The sequence below is a fragment of the Pteropus alecto genome, unplaced genomic scaffold, assembly GCF_000325575.1.
Source record: "Pteropus alecto unplaced genomic scaffold, ASM32557v1 scaffold156, whole genome shotgun sequence".
In the NCBI taxonomy this organism is placed as follows: Eukaryota; Metazoa; Chordata; class Mammalia; order Chiroptera; family Pteropodidae; genus Pteropus; species Pteropus alecto.
In genome coordinates, this window is record NW_006437746.1 from 3988246 (window position 1) to 4004919 (window position 16674).

Sequence of the window (16674 nt, forward strand, 5' to 3'; positions counted from 1 at the left end):
AAGAGGATCTCCTTCCTCCACACCTTCCTAATCCTTCTTTATAGACTCAGGAAGATGGCGGGCTGAGCACACCTGGAGTAAATACTTGAACAAGCAGCCGGAGGTTCCACCTGTAAATAGTAGCTGTGAAACAGTGAGCAGCTGACAGCGGCCTCTGGGAACCCAGTTCTCAGGCCACGTGGGCTGTGTCCCCTCCCCTCCTGAGGCAGCGCATGACAAAAGTCCGCAGGGCCACCAGGGGGATGCACATGGTGGAGGAGGCCACGAGCAGCCCGATGACGGCCAGGGCGTACGGCGGGTAATCCTTGGTCACAAGCTGGCCCTGGAAGGAGAAGCTGAGCGTCAGCGGGAAGAACCTCTCCGGGTGGAACCCCAGAGCCCCGCACCCTCCTGGCCCCGGGCGCCCCCCAGGCTCACCAGCAAGGGTACACTGACTCCCCTTGTCATCTTGCTTTTCCACACACTTCGCCAGTGTGCACAGAGTCATTGTTTAGAGCCACTCGCCAAGAGTAAGCAGAAGGATAGCCAGGGGCCTTGCGTTTGAGGCACCGTGCAGAGCACCTGCATTTGGGGGCTGCCCTTAGCCCAGCGAGGTCCGATAGAACTTTCTGGGATGATGGGAATATTCCATATCGGTGCTGCCCGGTACGGCAGCCACCAGACACAGGTGGCTATGGTGTCCGGGTCACTGAGACTAAAGAACTGAGGTTAAAATTGTATTTAATGTTAACAAATTTAAATGTAAATAACCACAGGCGGCCGTCGGCTACCCCGTTGAATAGCAAGCTATGGTCTCAGGAGCAGTCTCTCTGGGCCCCTGGATTTAGTTGGTGGGGTGATGGATGTCTCCCTAAACGCACATACATTGAAACTGATGAGAAATGAGGCCAAAAATTCAATACATGCCATCTTTCCACAAAAGAAGCACAGGGCAGCCATGTCCAGGGGAACAGGTGTTCACTGTCAAGGAAGTCTGGTTTATAAACCAAAATGCCACGGGGACCAGCCCATGAACTTTTTGTTAGTTACTCGTCTGTTAGTCTAAAATATTCTGCACAGACAAGTACAGGAACTGAGAGGAAACATTTAGAAACTGTCTCAGCAATTTGACAGCATACTCGTGCCTGTCGAATCTAATAAGTAATCGACGCTTGTATCTTATCGTTTTTTCATTTTACTGCGTCGTTATTGCATCTTAGAAAAGACTCGGTCTGCTGTGGATGGAGAGGCCACCACAGCCCTCCACCAGTTTGAGAAGCGGAGTGGGCACCATTGCTGGGACCAGACAGAGGGCCGCCTTCCACCCCGACCGGTCACGTGGAGTGGCGTGAGCTGGCTTGCTGGGCCCTTCACACACCCCCTCTGCACACACCACACGCACTATATGCTAAAGGACAGTGTCTTCTACCCAGAGGAAAAAAAGAAAATCCAAATTGGCCAAATTTTTTCTAGGAGAATGTGTCTGCGTGAGGACACCCAGGGCTGATCCTCAGGCGGAATGTGCTGAGGTGACTGCGCTGGCTATTAAAAGAGTGACATACTGCCCTTCTGCTTGGTGGACAGCTGCCACCCAGCACCCTGAGTGAGCTGCTCACTGAGTTCTGTCTCAGCTGCACCCGGAGCCAGGCCCTCCCAGGATCCAGCAACTCAAGTGTTACCACGAGTCCCTGCAGGGCCCAGGAGCCTGCTCTAGCTGGGGCCAGGGGCCAGGGTCAGTGCTATGCCGTCCAGTCTTGCTCGGCCTTTCCTAAGGAGGCCTGAGTGGACAGAGGCCGGAGGGCCTGCTGGCCAAGAAGAAGCACACGGTGGGGAGGCAGGAACCCAGTACCCTCCTGGGAGGTCCCGGAGGGAATCTTACTCTATTTACTGCTGCGTATGGTGAAAAGCTCAAAGCCCAGCTCTGCTGTCTTGGGTTGAGAGTTTTAAAATACCTGGGTGAGGTTTCCATGTCGTGACAAATAACCTGCCCACGCCATGGAACTAGTTGCTTGGTTTCAGACACTAAAGGCCCATGCTCCCGAGCCAGCAGGTACCTGGGAGGCGTCCCACGCTTGGTACCGCAGGGTCCCCGTGAGGATGTAGTCGCTCAGGTAGAAGACCAAGAGGCTGACGATGAGCAGGGGGCTGATGCCGGCCCACATGACCTTCCAGTACCAGTTCAGAGTGCGGCCAGTCATGGCCTGAAGGTCACTTTCAAATCTACTTGGAAAACAGGAAGAGGAAGTCTGGATTATCCATGCTGTCGGGGTGATGGGGGGCTCCAGCTTCTACCTCCTATTTGCCTAGGAGGAGCGTGTTCTGGCACCACTAAGGTTTGAACACAACCACCGGGCCCTCTGTGATTTCTTCTGGGGAGAGGGGTGTTGGGGGGAGGGCTGAGGTTGTCACAAAGCGGGGCAAAGCAAATCCCCCACAGAGATGTCAGAAGACATCTGCCTGGTGCCAGCCTTCAGGTGGAGGCCGCTGGTGGAGACCAGAGGTACGGTACCCCCAGCAATGTGGGGACAGACGGCATGGCGGGACATCTGACAAGCCATCCTCAATGCCAGGGGACCCCAAGAGCAGCTCTGCCCCACCCCTCCCCCCTGCTGTCTGTCAGCGACTCTACTGCCCATTATAAATGTCCCCCAAGGGGAATCTCCTCTGTCCCCTGCAACCGCAGCACGTTTTCAGACCCGGAACCCAAAGCACCACGGTCCGTTGGAGCTGGCGTGGGGGGAAGCCGCGTAGCTGCTCGCAGCCCACCGCTGCGTTTCCAGGCATGTCTGCAGGCTCTCTTTTCTTTAAATTTGCCTAAATTTAGCTATGGCACAACAGCATCCATTTTATCGCGGGTTCGATAGGGTAATCGCGTATTTTTTAACGTACGCACAAATAAGTATGGAAAGTATCTGCAGCACTTTGGGAAAGGCTGACCCAGCCACCTCCCCATTTTCACAGCGTTAGGGGCCAAGGCCCACACGTGCCTGTAGAGACCTCTACCTGCCCCCACGCTACGCCGGCCTAGTGGGGCCCTGGGCTCTTGGCCACAAAGCCTCACGTGCATAATGTGAACGCCTGGGATTTCCGAGACCACACATGGCAGATAGAGTTGGGTGTTCTTGTCCCTTTACCTCCCTGCCCTCCACTTTTCTGGGTGGAGAAAGATGGGCAGAGCTGGCTGCAGAAAAAAAGGCGGCATGGCACTGTTGCTAGGTGGCCACTAGATGGTGCTGTCCCCTGAGCGAGCGGAAAGACTCCCCTCTCCTGGTCCTTCCCAGACCTGGCTGCTTATGGATCCCCCTCCCCGCCGACCCTGCCCGGACCGGGCACCTTTGGTTCCCCCTCCATTCCCACCACTTCCCACCACGTCCTCTGGATGGACTCGCGCCCCCTCCCCAGCACCTCCAGTGGGCCCTCGGCTCTGTCTCTCTCTCCCGGACCTTCTCTCCTTACCCTGAAACCTCTCTTAGGTGACCAGTTTGTCCCAGTTCACCCGGGACGTTTCCAGTGTTATGTATCAGGAAATCCCCGAGTCCCAGGCGAACGGGGAGAGTTGGTCACTCAGACACCAATGTCCTTGCAACATTAGTAGTTGTGGGGGAGGACGAAAGGCCTTCCTTGACCACGAACGTGGTTCTAGAAACTCTGCAAATGACAGCCCCCTGTTTGAGATTCACAGTTGTCTCCAAGGCTTTGAGAAATCCCATGGGAGAGAAATCTGGCTTTGTTTAATTACGACCCGAAATCGTTTGACCATGGAAATCCCTCAACCCGGCCTCCACCTGCCTCCAAACGGTCTGAGGATCAGAAAAGACTGTGTGTGGGGACAACTTGGCACAGCCCTTCTAATGGGGCTCCCATCTGAGCGGCGCTTCCCAGAGCGTGATGTGCCTCGGACCCCTGGACATGATGGCATACGGGGGACCCGAGACCCCGCTCTTCGAACAAGCTCCGGACACTGCTCCTCTGGGACCACACTCGAAATGGCTCTCAGGGTGTCGACCCAGACTCACCTGCAGCTTGTTAGCAACGTGAGTTCTTGGGCCCCACTCGGACCTGCTTAATCAGCATCCTGGGGCGCTGGCCCAAGGTCAAGTGTGAAACGGCCTGGGCCGGAGAGCTCCAGCTCCATGCCCAGGTCTGGGAGCCGCTCTGGACCCCTGGGTCTCGGCCCCACCCACCGTCCATCACCTGAGAGATTTAAACCGGCCAGGGCTGCACTGTGCAGCAGGGCTGGGAGCCTGATGACCTGAATTTGCCACATTTTCTCAGGCGTGAGTTATCAACTGGACTTTGGTCAGCATGCTTGAAAAATAATACTGGTTTTGGCCGACGGTCAGAGCGCCCAGTGTCTGGAGGCAGGATTCTCTGCCCCGGGAGTCGGTGCTCCTCTGGGACCACACTCGACGTGGCTCTTCAATACCCCTTACTGAAAGGTACGGGACATTGGGGGGATGGTGGCTGAAGGCAAACCGAGGGAGGCAGGGAACGAGCCGAGATCTGGGGTCCCATCGAAAACGCTGCCGAACAGTGCCGAGCTCGGAGAAGCACACCGAGAAAGGGCGGGGCGGGGGCCGCTCACCTCCTCAGGCCGTACAGGAAGCACACGGCCACCGTCTCCACCAGGACGATGAGCAGCAGCGGCAGGGTGGCCGCATAGTCGTTGAATATGTCGAACCAGTAGTTGCCGGCCTCCATGGTGAACACCATGCCGATGGCACAGTTGATGAGGCACACCAGACCTGCGACACAAGACCACCTGCTTACCAGCCTGAGACCCGCACCTGGGCGCCCAGTTTTCTGTGGGGCAGCAGAGCCATGGACCCCAAGGGGACTCTGGCTGATGGGGTCCTCCGCGTGGGTTGGAAGTGCTGTCATGGTTTGGCCACTCTGAAAGTGTGTGTGTGTGTGTGCGCTGTGTGTGTGTGTGGTGTGTGTGTGTGTGCTGTGTGTGTGTGTGCTGTGTGTGTGTGTGCTGTGTGTGTGTGTCCTGTATGTGTGCTGCGTGTATGTGTTATGTGTGGGGTGGGGGGGAGGGAAGGCATCCCAAGAGTGTCTGCAGGGGTCACTGATGTTCATTCACAGCATTGTCCTGCAGGGGGTTGTGTGTGTGGGGTGAGGGGGAGGCAAGGCATCCCAAGAGTGTCTGCAGGGATCACTGATGTTCATTCACAGCATTGTCCTGCAGGGGGCATCAGCTCAGTGGAAAAGAGGAAGTTGTGGGCATCACTGTCTGGCGGATCTCGCCCAGACTGAGTCTGGTGATGGCTGTTTATCCCAACAGCTCAGCCCCTGAGCTCATGGGAGGTGAGTCGGGGCAGGAGAGTCGAGCTGCAGGACACCCTCTCAGGACCTCCTAGCGAAGACTTGTGTCCGACTACAAGGGGGAAGGGAAGAAAAACAGCGCTGACCCAGTTCCCACCGAGCCCCGGGCACGTGCCATGCACTGGGTCCTTACACCTCTGAGGCAGGTGTCAGGAGCTCCCGTTCGCAGACGGGGAAGCCAAGGCGCAGAGAAGCTGAGTAACTTTCCCAGCGCCCCACAGCACGTAAACGGTGGAGTCAGGATTGAGACAGAGGCCCTTCTGCTCCCAGAACCCAGGTTCTTGGGCACCCCACAAAAAGTATTTGACTCTAAAGGTCCCACCTGCCCTCTCCACTTCCATGCCAGATACCACCAGCCACCACTCCCCATCCTGGGGGGACGCACAAGGAGGAAAGGTTAGGGTGGCCAGGAGTTAAAGGCACACAGCATGGCTATGGGTGCAGGGGGTGCTGCTAAGTGCTCGGGGGCTCTGAGATGGGATGGGAGCTCGGGGGCTCTGAGATGGGGTGGGCGCTGGCTTCGATTGGGGCTGGGAGGAGGGACGTCCTGGGTGTGGAGGGCTGGTGTGGGCAGAAGCAGGGGCGCGGCCCTCGGGTCGGAGCAGATGGGGCTGGAGCAACACGGGGAAGAGCTACGAGCGATCGTCAAAGCAGGTTCTTTTCCTCACGACCAGCAGCAGACCCGGCGGACGAACGGTGCTGTTCGTCTTGCGACGCAGAGCACGCCGCGCAGGGAAGGGACAGACCGGTGCTCGCTGCCGCGTCGCGGGCGGATCCCACAGACAGAGTTCGCGTGAAGGCGGCAGACACGAAGGATACGGACTGTGTGGTTTCGTTTACGTGAAGTTGGACAATAGGGAGAACAAACCTAAAATGGTATCACCAGAATAGAGGAGGGGGCGTGTTGACTGGGGGGCCCGGGGTGTGGGAAATGCAGTGTCTCGACCTCGGTCGTGGTCACTTGGGTGGATGGATATGTAAAATTCGCTGACTTTGTGCTTGAGAAGTGTCCACGCTATAATTGTTAAACCTCAGTTAAAACAGACGAAAGCAGCTCTCTCTGAGCCTGGAGCGCTCCGGGGGCCAGGCCGAGGACTTTGGCCTTTTCTCATTGTTGGGGTGGTCACTTCACTTCCCCGTGGTGTGGAGAACCAGACTCACCTGCGCTGGCCCCCGACCGCCCGAGGCGAGGAGAAGGTGAGGGCGGGACCACTGTGAGGTGGCAACAGCCCCTGTGGCCACCACCATGAGCACAGGGCCCCTGAGGCAACCCATCCATCCATGTGCCCCGACATCCCATCCTCCCCAAACCCCAGCCTCTCTCTGGGTCGGCCCGCTCACCTGAGATGGCCTCCTTGGGCAGGTGGCTGGAGACGACCTTGCTGTCAGTCAGAGGGGTGAGGATGGCGGCCGTGTTGCCCAGCATGCTCCCGATGCCGAGCATCAGCAGCATGAAGAAGTACAGTGCTGACCACAGCTGGGACACCTCCATGTTCTTAATGGCCTCCGTGTAGACGATGAAAGCCAGGCCAGTGCCTTGGACGGCCTGCCCGCGGCGAGAAGACACCAATTACATACCCAAGGAACTTTTGATTCCTTAAACACACTGCTTGCTAAGCAACGTGGCTGGAGCTCCCATCTGCAGACCAGCCCCTCGGGCTTCCCCAGGCTGGACAGACATGTGAGCTGTCAGGGGTGATGTTTGTGAAGTGTGAGCAGACATTTCAGTCGAGCTGGGAACTGAGTTCTCCAGTTCTGCCCCAACTCATGTGAATTCTGGGGAACACAGTAAACCAATGTTTGGATAATTTCTGCTTCTGCTATCATGACTGACTAGGCGTCTGCAGCCTCAGTGGCTGAGAGCTGAGGTGGGAAGGTGGGGCCAGAGCAGCAGGATGGTGGGGAGCCGGCCTGGCCCAGCGGTCAGCCAGCAGGCGCAGGGGCGCTCAGTGGCCATGTCCCTGTGGCAATAACACAATAGTGGGGAAACTGAGCCTGGGACTCCTGCTTAGAGACGAACCACCTGAGGGAGTTGGAAGGGGTCTTGGTGGGGTGTCCCCTGGCAGCAAACTCTCTCTGGAGGATTGCTTTCCTGATTTAGACCCACAGGATCACCAGAGAAGAGCGAGAGCGAGCTTGCAGATTTATAAACCCGAGAGAAGACAAGCCCCTGTGAGTGTAGAGTCAGCAGGGATAAGAAATAAGATTTAGAACACCCCTCCCCAAGAGCGGCAGGTACTGGGTAGTCGGTCAGATTCAGACTATAAGTAGGCTCGATGGCATGGTGGGATTGCTCATCCTGAGTGGGACGATAAGGGGGTGACTCCTTGTAGAGAATTTAAAGATAACAAAATCTACTAAAATCGATCTGCTTCGTATTACAATCGTGAGTAGACAATTCTCAACAGTGTCATAAAACTCTTCCTCCCTCGAGGGCTAACTGTCCTCACTCTGACCCGAGGACACCATCGGGACAACTACTCAAGATGCATTTAAAAAAATAAGGGATAAAATTACAGAGATAAACATATAACAAGAAACTATTGGGATGAAAAGCACATTTAACAAAATAGTGTCTAAAAAAATACTGAATTAAAAAGCTCAATTGACAGTGAAATACTACTTATGGCTGAAGAGAGAATTAATGAACTGGAAGATGTGTCCAAGGAATAAATCTATAATGAAGCAAAAAAGAGGATAAGAAGGTGGGAAAAAAAATAAAAGAGAAATTAATAGACGTGTAGGGTTGACGAGAAGGTCTAACATAGGTCTAAATGAAATTCTAAAGGGAGAAAATAAAGGAGAGGCACTGATTAAGAGATATTAGGCATGAATCTTCCAAAACTGATAAACTACATAGATCCACAGATCCAGGAAGCCCAACGTCACCCAAAGCCTAGACTAGATAAATAAAAATCCCTCCGTGCTTAGATTGCAGAGGCCAAAGACAAAGGGAAGACGATGAGAAAAATCAAAGAGAAAAAGCTGGGGAACTGAGCGTTTGCAAAGGATGAAAGAATGTTTGAACAGCAAGCATGGAAGCTTAAATCACGAGGCAAAATCTTCAAAGTGTTGGGAGAACATAACTGTTAATTTGAAATTGTCTATTCGGGGGAAAACTGCCTTTTAAAAATGGAGCCCAAAATAGACATTTACAGACAAACAAAACCTGAGCACATTTATCATCAAGAAACCTGTTGTAAAAGAATGTATTTTAAGGAAGAAAAACAAACCAAACCCCACAAGACAGCTGGGATTCAGGACAGAAAGGTGAATAAATAAAACGGTAAATACGAAGGTAAATACGTCCTGTATAAAATGACAATTGCATCCAATTCATGGGGTTGACAAAGAGAACTGGACGAAAATGGTGTAAAAACAGGAGGGATGAGTTGAAAGTGTTCTAAAGTCCTTGTACTGGTTGGCAGGGAAGTCGAGATATTATTTAACTGTAGACTTGGTTAAATTAAATATACATGGGAAAATTTCAAGAAGAGAAATGGAGGACACAAATTCCAAACAGTAGAGAATAAAGTGGGATGAGGGGGTGTGGGGAACCACAAGAGGAAAAAGTCTAAAGAAACCAATAACCACATAATTCTTGGACATTGAGCCAAGCTCGAAAGTAAGTGAGGAAGCATCGCAGGTGCCGAGAACAGAGGACATTTGGGACAAGAGCACTGAACAGAAGTTGAAGCCCAAAGGAACAACGTGTGGTCTTATCCATGCCATGGCCTCGTATGACTCCACCCATGACACAAAGCGCCACGAAGCCTTCCGGGGAGCTTGCTGGCAGCCAGCGCCGTGGGCCTTCAATACTCCCTGAGCTTGTAAAATATACTCTAGAGACACCCTCTAGAAAGAGTCTCTAGAAGTATTAAATACAAGAATTCGACAAACACGCCCACTCTCATTCCCACTTCTATCGTGCTAGAAGTCCTAGCAAACACACACACACACACACACACACACACACACACACACACAGAAATGAGATGTAAGGATCAAAAAGAAAAATGCAAAATTATACCTGCAAGTTATATGAGTTTATATAGAAAACCGAAGCAAATATATAGACAAATATGAGAATCAATTAGAGAATTCATCGAGGTCGCTAGATACGAGATCAACATACAAAAACCTTTACCTTTCTTTTGCAACAAAAACGATGATGGGAACAGGAAGTAAGGACACCATTCATAATAGCGACAAAAATATAAGGTACCTAGATAAAAAGCTAATGAAAGATGTGCCAAGATATTCATAGAGAAAATTGAAGAATAAAAAGGATCTGAGTGAATGATGAGATAAAGCACGTTCTTGAATCAAATGTCACAAAAAAATCCCGAATCAAAAATATTAAACCTCTCCAATTTACATTATAAAATCAATGCAATTCTAATAAAAATTCCTAAAGGGCTACTTTCCCTCAGTGGAACTTGTTGAATTCAACCTCAAATTAATGTGAAAAAATAAAGATCCCAGGGTCGTAAAGAGAATTCTGTAAACTATAAATAAGGGTAATTTTAACAACAACAAAATTTTTTTAAAGCTCAATGTCTATTAGTGAGGGAATGGATAAATAAATTATGGTATATTTATTTGTGTGCTGCCATAAAATTCAGCACTTAAACCGAATAAAGTAGATTCCACATGTACTATTATGGACAGATCTCAAAAATGGAATGTTGAATGAGAAAGACCGTTTATTTCCATATAAAAACTGCCAGCAAAACGATATTATTTAAAAATATGTACGGTTAATAAAAATGTCAAAATGAAGGTTCTTGTCTCTGGCAAGCAGGGAAAGTTGGGGGCCAGTAACAGAAGGGTTTTTAACTTTGTCCCTGAAATGTATTTTTCATATATAGATATAGATATAGATATAGATATAGATATAGATATAGATATAGATGTATATATACACATATATACGTATATGTGTATATGTATATGTATAAAACCCTGAGCCCCAAATGACAAAATGTTTACAAATGTTTACATTCAGGGTGGTAGATATATGGGGCTTGCTATATTATTCTTTGTACTTTCCTATCTTTTTAAAATTTAAAAAGAGAAAAGGAGAAGGAAGAAAGGGCCGGGGAACCCAAAGGGCTTTGTAATAACTGGGGTTCCCGGGCAGCACTCGGAGAGCATGGCGCTCAAGTCCTCCTTCTCCAACAAGGAGTGCAGGGGACAATTCCTTCTTCGGCGACCTCGCCAGAGCCTTACCGTGTCCAGCTCCGACTCCAAGCTGCAGTTTTTAATCTGTGGGAACACCTCGCTGTATCGGCTGGGGTAGGTGGATGCTAGGTAGCCCTTCATTTGCTCCAGGTTGCTGGCTGTCAAAAAGCCATCTTCGAGGTCAAAAGAATTGGTCAGCAGCAGGATCACCCTGCAGAGCAGAGCATCAGACTGACCTTCAACGATTGGGAAGACTGTTGGCGCCAAACCGTCCTGGGAGCTTAGGCCCTGGGGACTGTCCTCCCCCTGCCTTTTCTATTCTGATGAGATGAGGCCTTGAACAAAGGAGATCTGTTGATTTGGTGACCATTTAAAGGGCAGGGTATTTTGAGGAAGCCTCGAATAAAAACAGTGATGACAAGAGGAACCAACCCACACTGACTTGCCATCAGCTACTGCACTGAGGACCGCAGAGCCGGTGCCCTTTGCCCGACACCCCTTGACTTCTCAGCGTCCACCTCTTCCAGGTGCCCCTTCGGCTCGGAGCTTTGGAGACTAGCCTCGCCCCCTCGAGGGCTGGGCCTCCCTGAGCGGCCTGGGCTTACTTGTTTACGCAGCTTTCGTAGTTGAAGGTGGCCTTGAAGCCGTAGATGGAGAAGGTCACGATGCTGGCGAATATGGAGGTGGAGCTGTTGATGAGGGACACGATGATGGCGTGCTTCTGGCAGTTGTTGGAGGGCTCACTGTAGCTGGCAAAGGCGATCAGGCTGCCGAAGCCCAGGCCGAGCGAGAAGAAGATCTGAGTGGCCGCGTTGATCCAGGCCTTGGGGTTGGCCAGCTGCTCCATCTGGAAAGCCAGCAGGGACAGGGCTGATGAACCGGCCGAGGGAGGGAGGCCCAGAGACGGGGAGGAACGTGTCTACGGCACACAGTCAGCCAGAGGCAGCCCGGGACTGGAGCCCAGCACTCCCGGCCCCTCTGTGTCCTGTCCATTCCCCACAGATGAAACACATCTCTCCTGTCATATCCTCCTCATCTCGTTACCCATGGGAGGTGTGCCACTGAAAAGTGTCGGGTCAAATCCTTTCAAAAGGATTCAAGCCCCCGATCCATGCTCCGGGCACTGCACGGGTCTGGGCCTCCGGAGGCGGAGGGGGTGCCGCCTGGTGCTGATCTGCGTCTGGGCTGAATCCCAGCAGGGACACGAGGGGCCGTTTGGAATGTGATGGCGGGGATTTTTTGGGGGGCGGTGCTGCCACAGTCATTTTGTTTCCAGGGTCCAGATTTGCTGAAGAACTTGTCCTGCCCCCAAGGCGATAGCACCCCCCGCATTGATGAGTACTGGCTGTGGGGTGCCTGGGGAGTGGGTGGGCTCGGGAGGGATCCCGGAATACCCTGCTGAGAATGGATTTGCCCCTGTAGAAAAAGGGGTGCCTGGAAGTGGCCAGCAGGAGAGCGAGATGATCAGCTGACACTCATGGTGGACAGCTGAGTCTACAGGCTGGAAAGAGGGCTTGGGATGAGACCGGGTGGGAGCCAGGAGGCCAGACGTGGGGCTGGGTAGCAGTCAGTCGAGGGGCAGTAAGGATGACGAAAAGGAGCGGACGAAAGACTCAATGCCTCAGAATTCACAGGGCTTGGGGGCTGCCCGGCTGAGGATGTGCCCCAGTGCCCACAGGTAATGCACACCCCTCCCACAGCCTAAAGGGGTCACATCAACCTCATGGGTACATGACAGCTTTCACCCACCCTCCGTCTTCCCTTCCCTTCACCCATCTTGGGAGATGGCAGGGTGAAGGGGGGCACCCTTCCCTCCAGTTCATACCTTAGGAGTGAACATGTACACCAGGCCATTGGTGGCTCCGTGGAGCGTGAGGCCCCTGACCAGGTAGATGATGAGCACACAGTAGGGCAGCAACGCAGTGAAATACACCACCTGTGGGCACCAGAGGGCACAGTCAGCCTCCTGGAGATGTGGTGACCTCAGGCTCCCTTTCGCCCAGGACAGACCCGCCATCTCCATGAGGCACCATGCTGTCTTGCGTGTTCGGGCTGCCGATAGCTGGAAAGGCATCGAGATTCTTGGTTAGACGTAGGCTCTGGGTTTGGGCTGGGAAATGGGGTGGGGGGATGCCGTTGCCTACGTCTGTAACTGCCAGGAAATCTCTGGGTTCAGTAGAGAAGAGAAAAGCAGGTGCTGAGGCCTCCTTTGAAGCGGATCGTATTCCAGAAAGGATCCGGGGCAGCTCACAAACATACGTCCAGAACAGTAACACTTAAAAATCGCTAGGAGAGAAATCAGTGTCAAAAGAAACTGTGGGCCCAAGGGAAAAGGCAGCCCGCGGCATGCGTGTGTGAGGCTCTGCCCAGTTTCTGAGCTGGATTCATTCCGAGTTTCCTAGTGGCCTAAGCAAAGAACAATCGCTTACAAGATTTATATATTTTCTCTTAAGAAAAAAGTCAGGGATTCGAGGAAGGACAGATTTCTCAGGACCAGGGCCCGAGAGAGGCTTGGTCACGAGTGCTCGTAAAGGACCAGAAGTGAGGTTTGGTGCGGGGACAGTGTCCCTGTAGTAAATACGATAGAAATTCAGTGATGTGATTTTTACGGAAGGTCTCATTTCCACTGGCTTTATGATTGCACGTACAGACATTTTTGGTCAACCGAATCTTTTCCCGTGGACACGCATCTTCAGTTCAATGACGTTCTACCTTCGGTTTTCACGGTGGATCTGGCATCGCCTCTCATACTCTGGGTAATTCTAACTTTCAGAAAGCCTGAGCACAGAGGCCTTAGGGTACACGTACGCTCCTCGGGACTGGCACTTCCACATATCACTTCGTGTGTGCACCAAAGCGTCTTAGGTAAAGCAAAGAAATATTTTGCAAATGTGTGCGTGTGTGTGTGCAAAAGCAGTTTCCTTAAAGTTTAGGTCCCTCTGTGAGAAAGACAGCTGTGATCCACATCTGGATGGGCTCAAATCGCACATACTCCCACCGAGGTGTGGTATCATCTTCCCATGAATTTCCGAGGCCACCAGAGTGACACTCTGTGCTCCCTACCCTGTGTGTTTTCATCATCGATTCTCAGCTGAGGTCCTGAGGTCACTGGACCTTGGGAAGAGTCGTAAATCCACCGGAGATTACGAAGAAATACACCAGGTGAGAGATAAAGGGGAATAAGTGGAAAGAGAGCGAGCTGGATGAAATCAAGGGACAACAGGGGAGGGGTGACCAATGTCCACAACTAATAGACACTCAGAGGACACTAAGGGCAAGCCCTTGGCATCTCTCTCCTTCCTCTCAGGTGATTACGTTTCCCGGAAGATTCTCTAGAGTCGTGACCGGGGTGGTTCGCTTCTCCTTGCTCGGGGAAGCTGGCACGTGATCCAGCCTTAACTACTGGGAGAAACCATTTTTGACAGATCTGCAAAAACTCTTGGAGGGAAAAAGGTGATTCCAACAGAGGAGGCCAGGAAATGGGACACCGCCACTGGCAAAATCAATCCCTGTAAATAACGCCGATGGGGCACTTCTGTCACGGAGAGGGTGTGGCTTAACCAGAGGAAAGAGACAGAATAAATTTTATAGCATGACGTGGCCTCATTTAAATATTTATAAAACGATCTAGAAAAAAAGATGGCTTCATTAAATCTCTAAGTTTGTAGGTGTTGCTCTCAGATCTTTTTGGGTCATGTTCATAATAATCTGGCAACGACAAATTGCAAAAACACTTTTTATGAGCATAAATATCAGCCAAGCTTTAAGATGGGACAGGGTGAGTTGCTGTAGGCTCTAAGCTCTGCCAGAGGGCATCCACTGGTTCCTCAGCTCCTGGGATGGGGTGGGTGCTTTTCGTCCTGGGATGGGGTGGGTGCTTTTCGGTCTAAGATACTGGCCATCACAGCATCTTGGAACCCAAAAGAAAATGTCCTACCAAGCACAGTACTGGGGTCGTCACAGGGTTCCTAAAATACTGGGGGTAGTTCTGGTCTCGATGCTTCAGAAGAAGACATGGCGGGGCTGGAGGAGGTGACTCAGGTGGTCCAGAGGGTGAGGACAGGTGGACTCTTAGGATCTTCAGAAGGGAAAGGTTGGGATCGATTAAGTCACAAAAGACGTGGCGAGAGCACACAGGAGGTGGCTCACCAAACCAAGGCGATGGGGAGTCCCTGGGGCAGGGCTGGGTGTGCCCGCTCTACCCTCACCGGTCGGTGCCCTCGGGCAGGTCACTTTACCTCTCTAAGCCTCAGGTGACTGGGATATGAAATCTGCCACGAAGGGCTGTTGCGAGCTTGAGGCGCTGGTCCTGCCCAGCTCGTGGTGGATCTGCTATGAGGAGTGACCGAGGATGAGGTGGGGACCGTGGGGGTCCAGGGCAACTGCTGACACTTGAGAAAGATGGAGATGAAGGAAACACTCAAAGAAAACCTTCTCCATGGAGCAGATTAGAGATAAAGGAGCCTCTCAGCCTGGGGATGCACCAAGGAGAACAGGTTTATAAATCAGGCCTGAGAGCTCCGAAGGGCCATTGAAAGCAGCTGAGAGCAAAGGTTCTCAAACTGGGCTGCACATCAGAAGCACCTGGGGAGCTTTTAAAATCTCAGTGCTCAGGCTGCACCCCACATCGCCTTCCCTGGAGCCTTTGGGGGTAGGACTGAGAAAGCAGAGCTGTCAACGCGCTCCAGGTGGGACCAATGTGCAGCTCAGCTTGACAGCCAGTGGCTAGGATGTCCTGGGGATACCTTCGATTATTTAAGGTTTTTAAAGGAGGGAAACCTCACTTCTAGTTGCTTGGTGCCACCTGAGTGTTATGGGTTTGGGACTCGCTAGTACAGAAAGACTGTCTTTTTAGGGAGTGTGAAGTTTTGAGGTTTAGGGGTGCAACTTCACATTCCTTTGGCCACTTTTATAGTCGTCCAGCAGGGGGTTTGTGCCAGCTCACCGTCCATGCCTCCCGCCAGCACGGCTTCCGCCCTCGACTGCAGAAGGCAGCCTCTTGGCTGGCCCAGGGCCTGGGCGGAGGCCGCTGCCTGCTGCTGCCTGCCCCTGCCCACCCAGAGTACCAGCCCCTCCCGTCCCACCTTGCCCGTTGACTCGGTGCCCCGCAGGGTGCACAGGTACACCACGAGCCAGGCCAGGATGAGGCACAGCGCCGGCTCCCACTGCACGCTCCCGTTGTCCTGGATGGATGGTGAGATGTTGAGGGTTTTCCTGTACCAGAAGTACTGCGTGGAGGAAGCCTTCTCACACTCCTCCTCGAAGCCGGTGTGGTTGCCATTCAGCGGGCAGACAGACCACGGCAGGGGGTCCTTTGGGATGACACAAGCATTATGTGGAGAGGTGAAGGCTGAGGCCAAAGGTCGGGGTGGGGAGGACGGGAGGTGGCCCCGATGCGGGGCCCTTGAAGAGGAAAGCACTGGTCCCCAAAAGGCAGGTGGCTGGAACGAAGGCAGACGTGTCAGGGGCACAGATGGGGCTCCCCACGCCGTGCCGTCCTAGGGGTGTTTGTTGAGGACCACCGAGCTCTCCTGCGGGTCTGAGGTACAGAAAATGCAAATGGGCCATGGCCAGAACCCCTAGGACAACAGAACTGACCCACGGCCTCTGCAGCAAGCAGCCCGGGGACTCAAACCACAGCGCTGGCGGCAATGATCCAGACCCGTCGGGACTTGGCCACTTACGTGTGGTCCCGCCAACTCGGAACCAACTGGAGGAGGCCGGATACGCTTCCCTAATCAATCGCACAGCGAGCCCAGCTCCTGCTAAGCGATGAGGACTCGTGATGACAGAGGCTACGTGGATGCAACCGAGGTCCTGGTGACAGCCGGCCCCGAACCCCAGTCGGTGGGAGGGTCCCCCGTGGGCCTGAAGCCCAGTGGAGCTGCCCAGCAGACTGACTGGGTCCATTCACTGGCCTGTGGCTGATGTCGCCCCAGCCTGGTCCACTTCCTGACCTTGGCATGACCGAACCACCTGGAGAGGTGGGGGTGGGGGGCTTTAAAACATGTGCCCAGGCTGCACCCCCAGTGACTCAGATTTCATCGGTCTGGGGTGAGGCTTGGGCATCAGAATTTTAAAAGCTCAGGTGATTCCTGCGTGTAGCCAGGGTGGAGAGCCTTGGGGTGTGTAAGAATGTGTCAGATGGACTGGTTCCCGGCACCGGCCTCCCCGCTCTGAACA

At 53.0% G+C, this 16674-nt stretch overlaps 1 protein-coding gene across 1 annotated transcript in view; it reads right to left on the reverse strand.

The window, feature by feature from the left end:
- Positions 1 to 7: 7 nt before the first annotated feature.
- SLC6A20 (solute carrier family 6 member 20) overlaps positions 8 to 16674 on the reverse strand; it is a 28683-nt gene continuing 12016 nt past the window's right edge. The window contains exons 5-12 of the mRNA XM_006914904.2: positions 15576 to 15803; positions 12317 to 12427; positions 11097 to 11338; positions 10540 to 10702; positions 6649 to 6853; positions 4565 to 4724; positions 2034 to 2199; positions 8 to 322 (exon numbers count right to left, since the gene is read on the reverse strand). Coding sequence (XP_006914966.2) covers positions 170 to 322; positions 2034 to 2199; positions 4565 to 4724; positions 6649 to 6853; positions 10540 to 10702; positions 11097 to 11338; positions 12317 to 12427; positions 15576 to 15803 — 1428 coding nt within the window. The 3' untranslated portion in view covers positions 8 to 169. The remainder of the gene's footprint in view (positions 323 to 2033; positions 2200 to 4564; positions 4725 to 6648; positions 6854 to 10539; positions 10703 to 11096; positions 11339 to 12316; positions 12428 to 15575; positions 15804 to 16674) is intronic.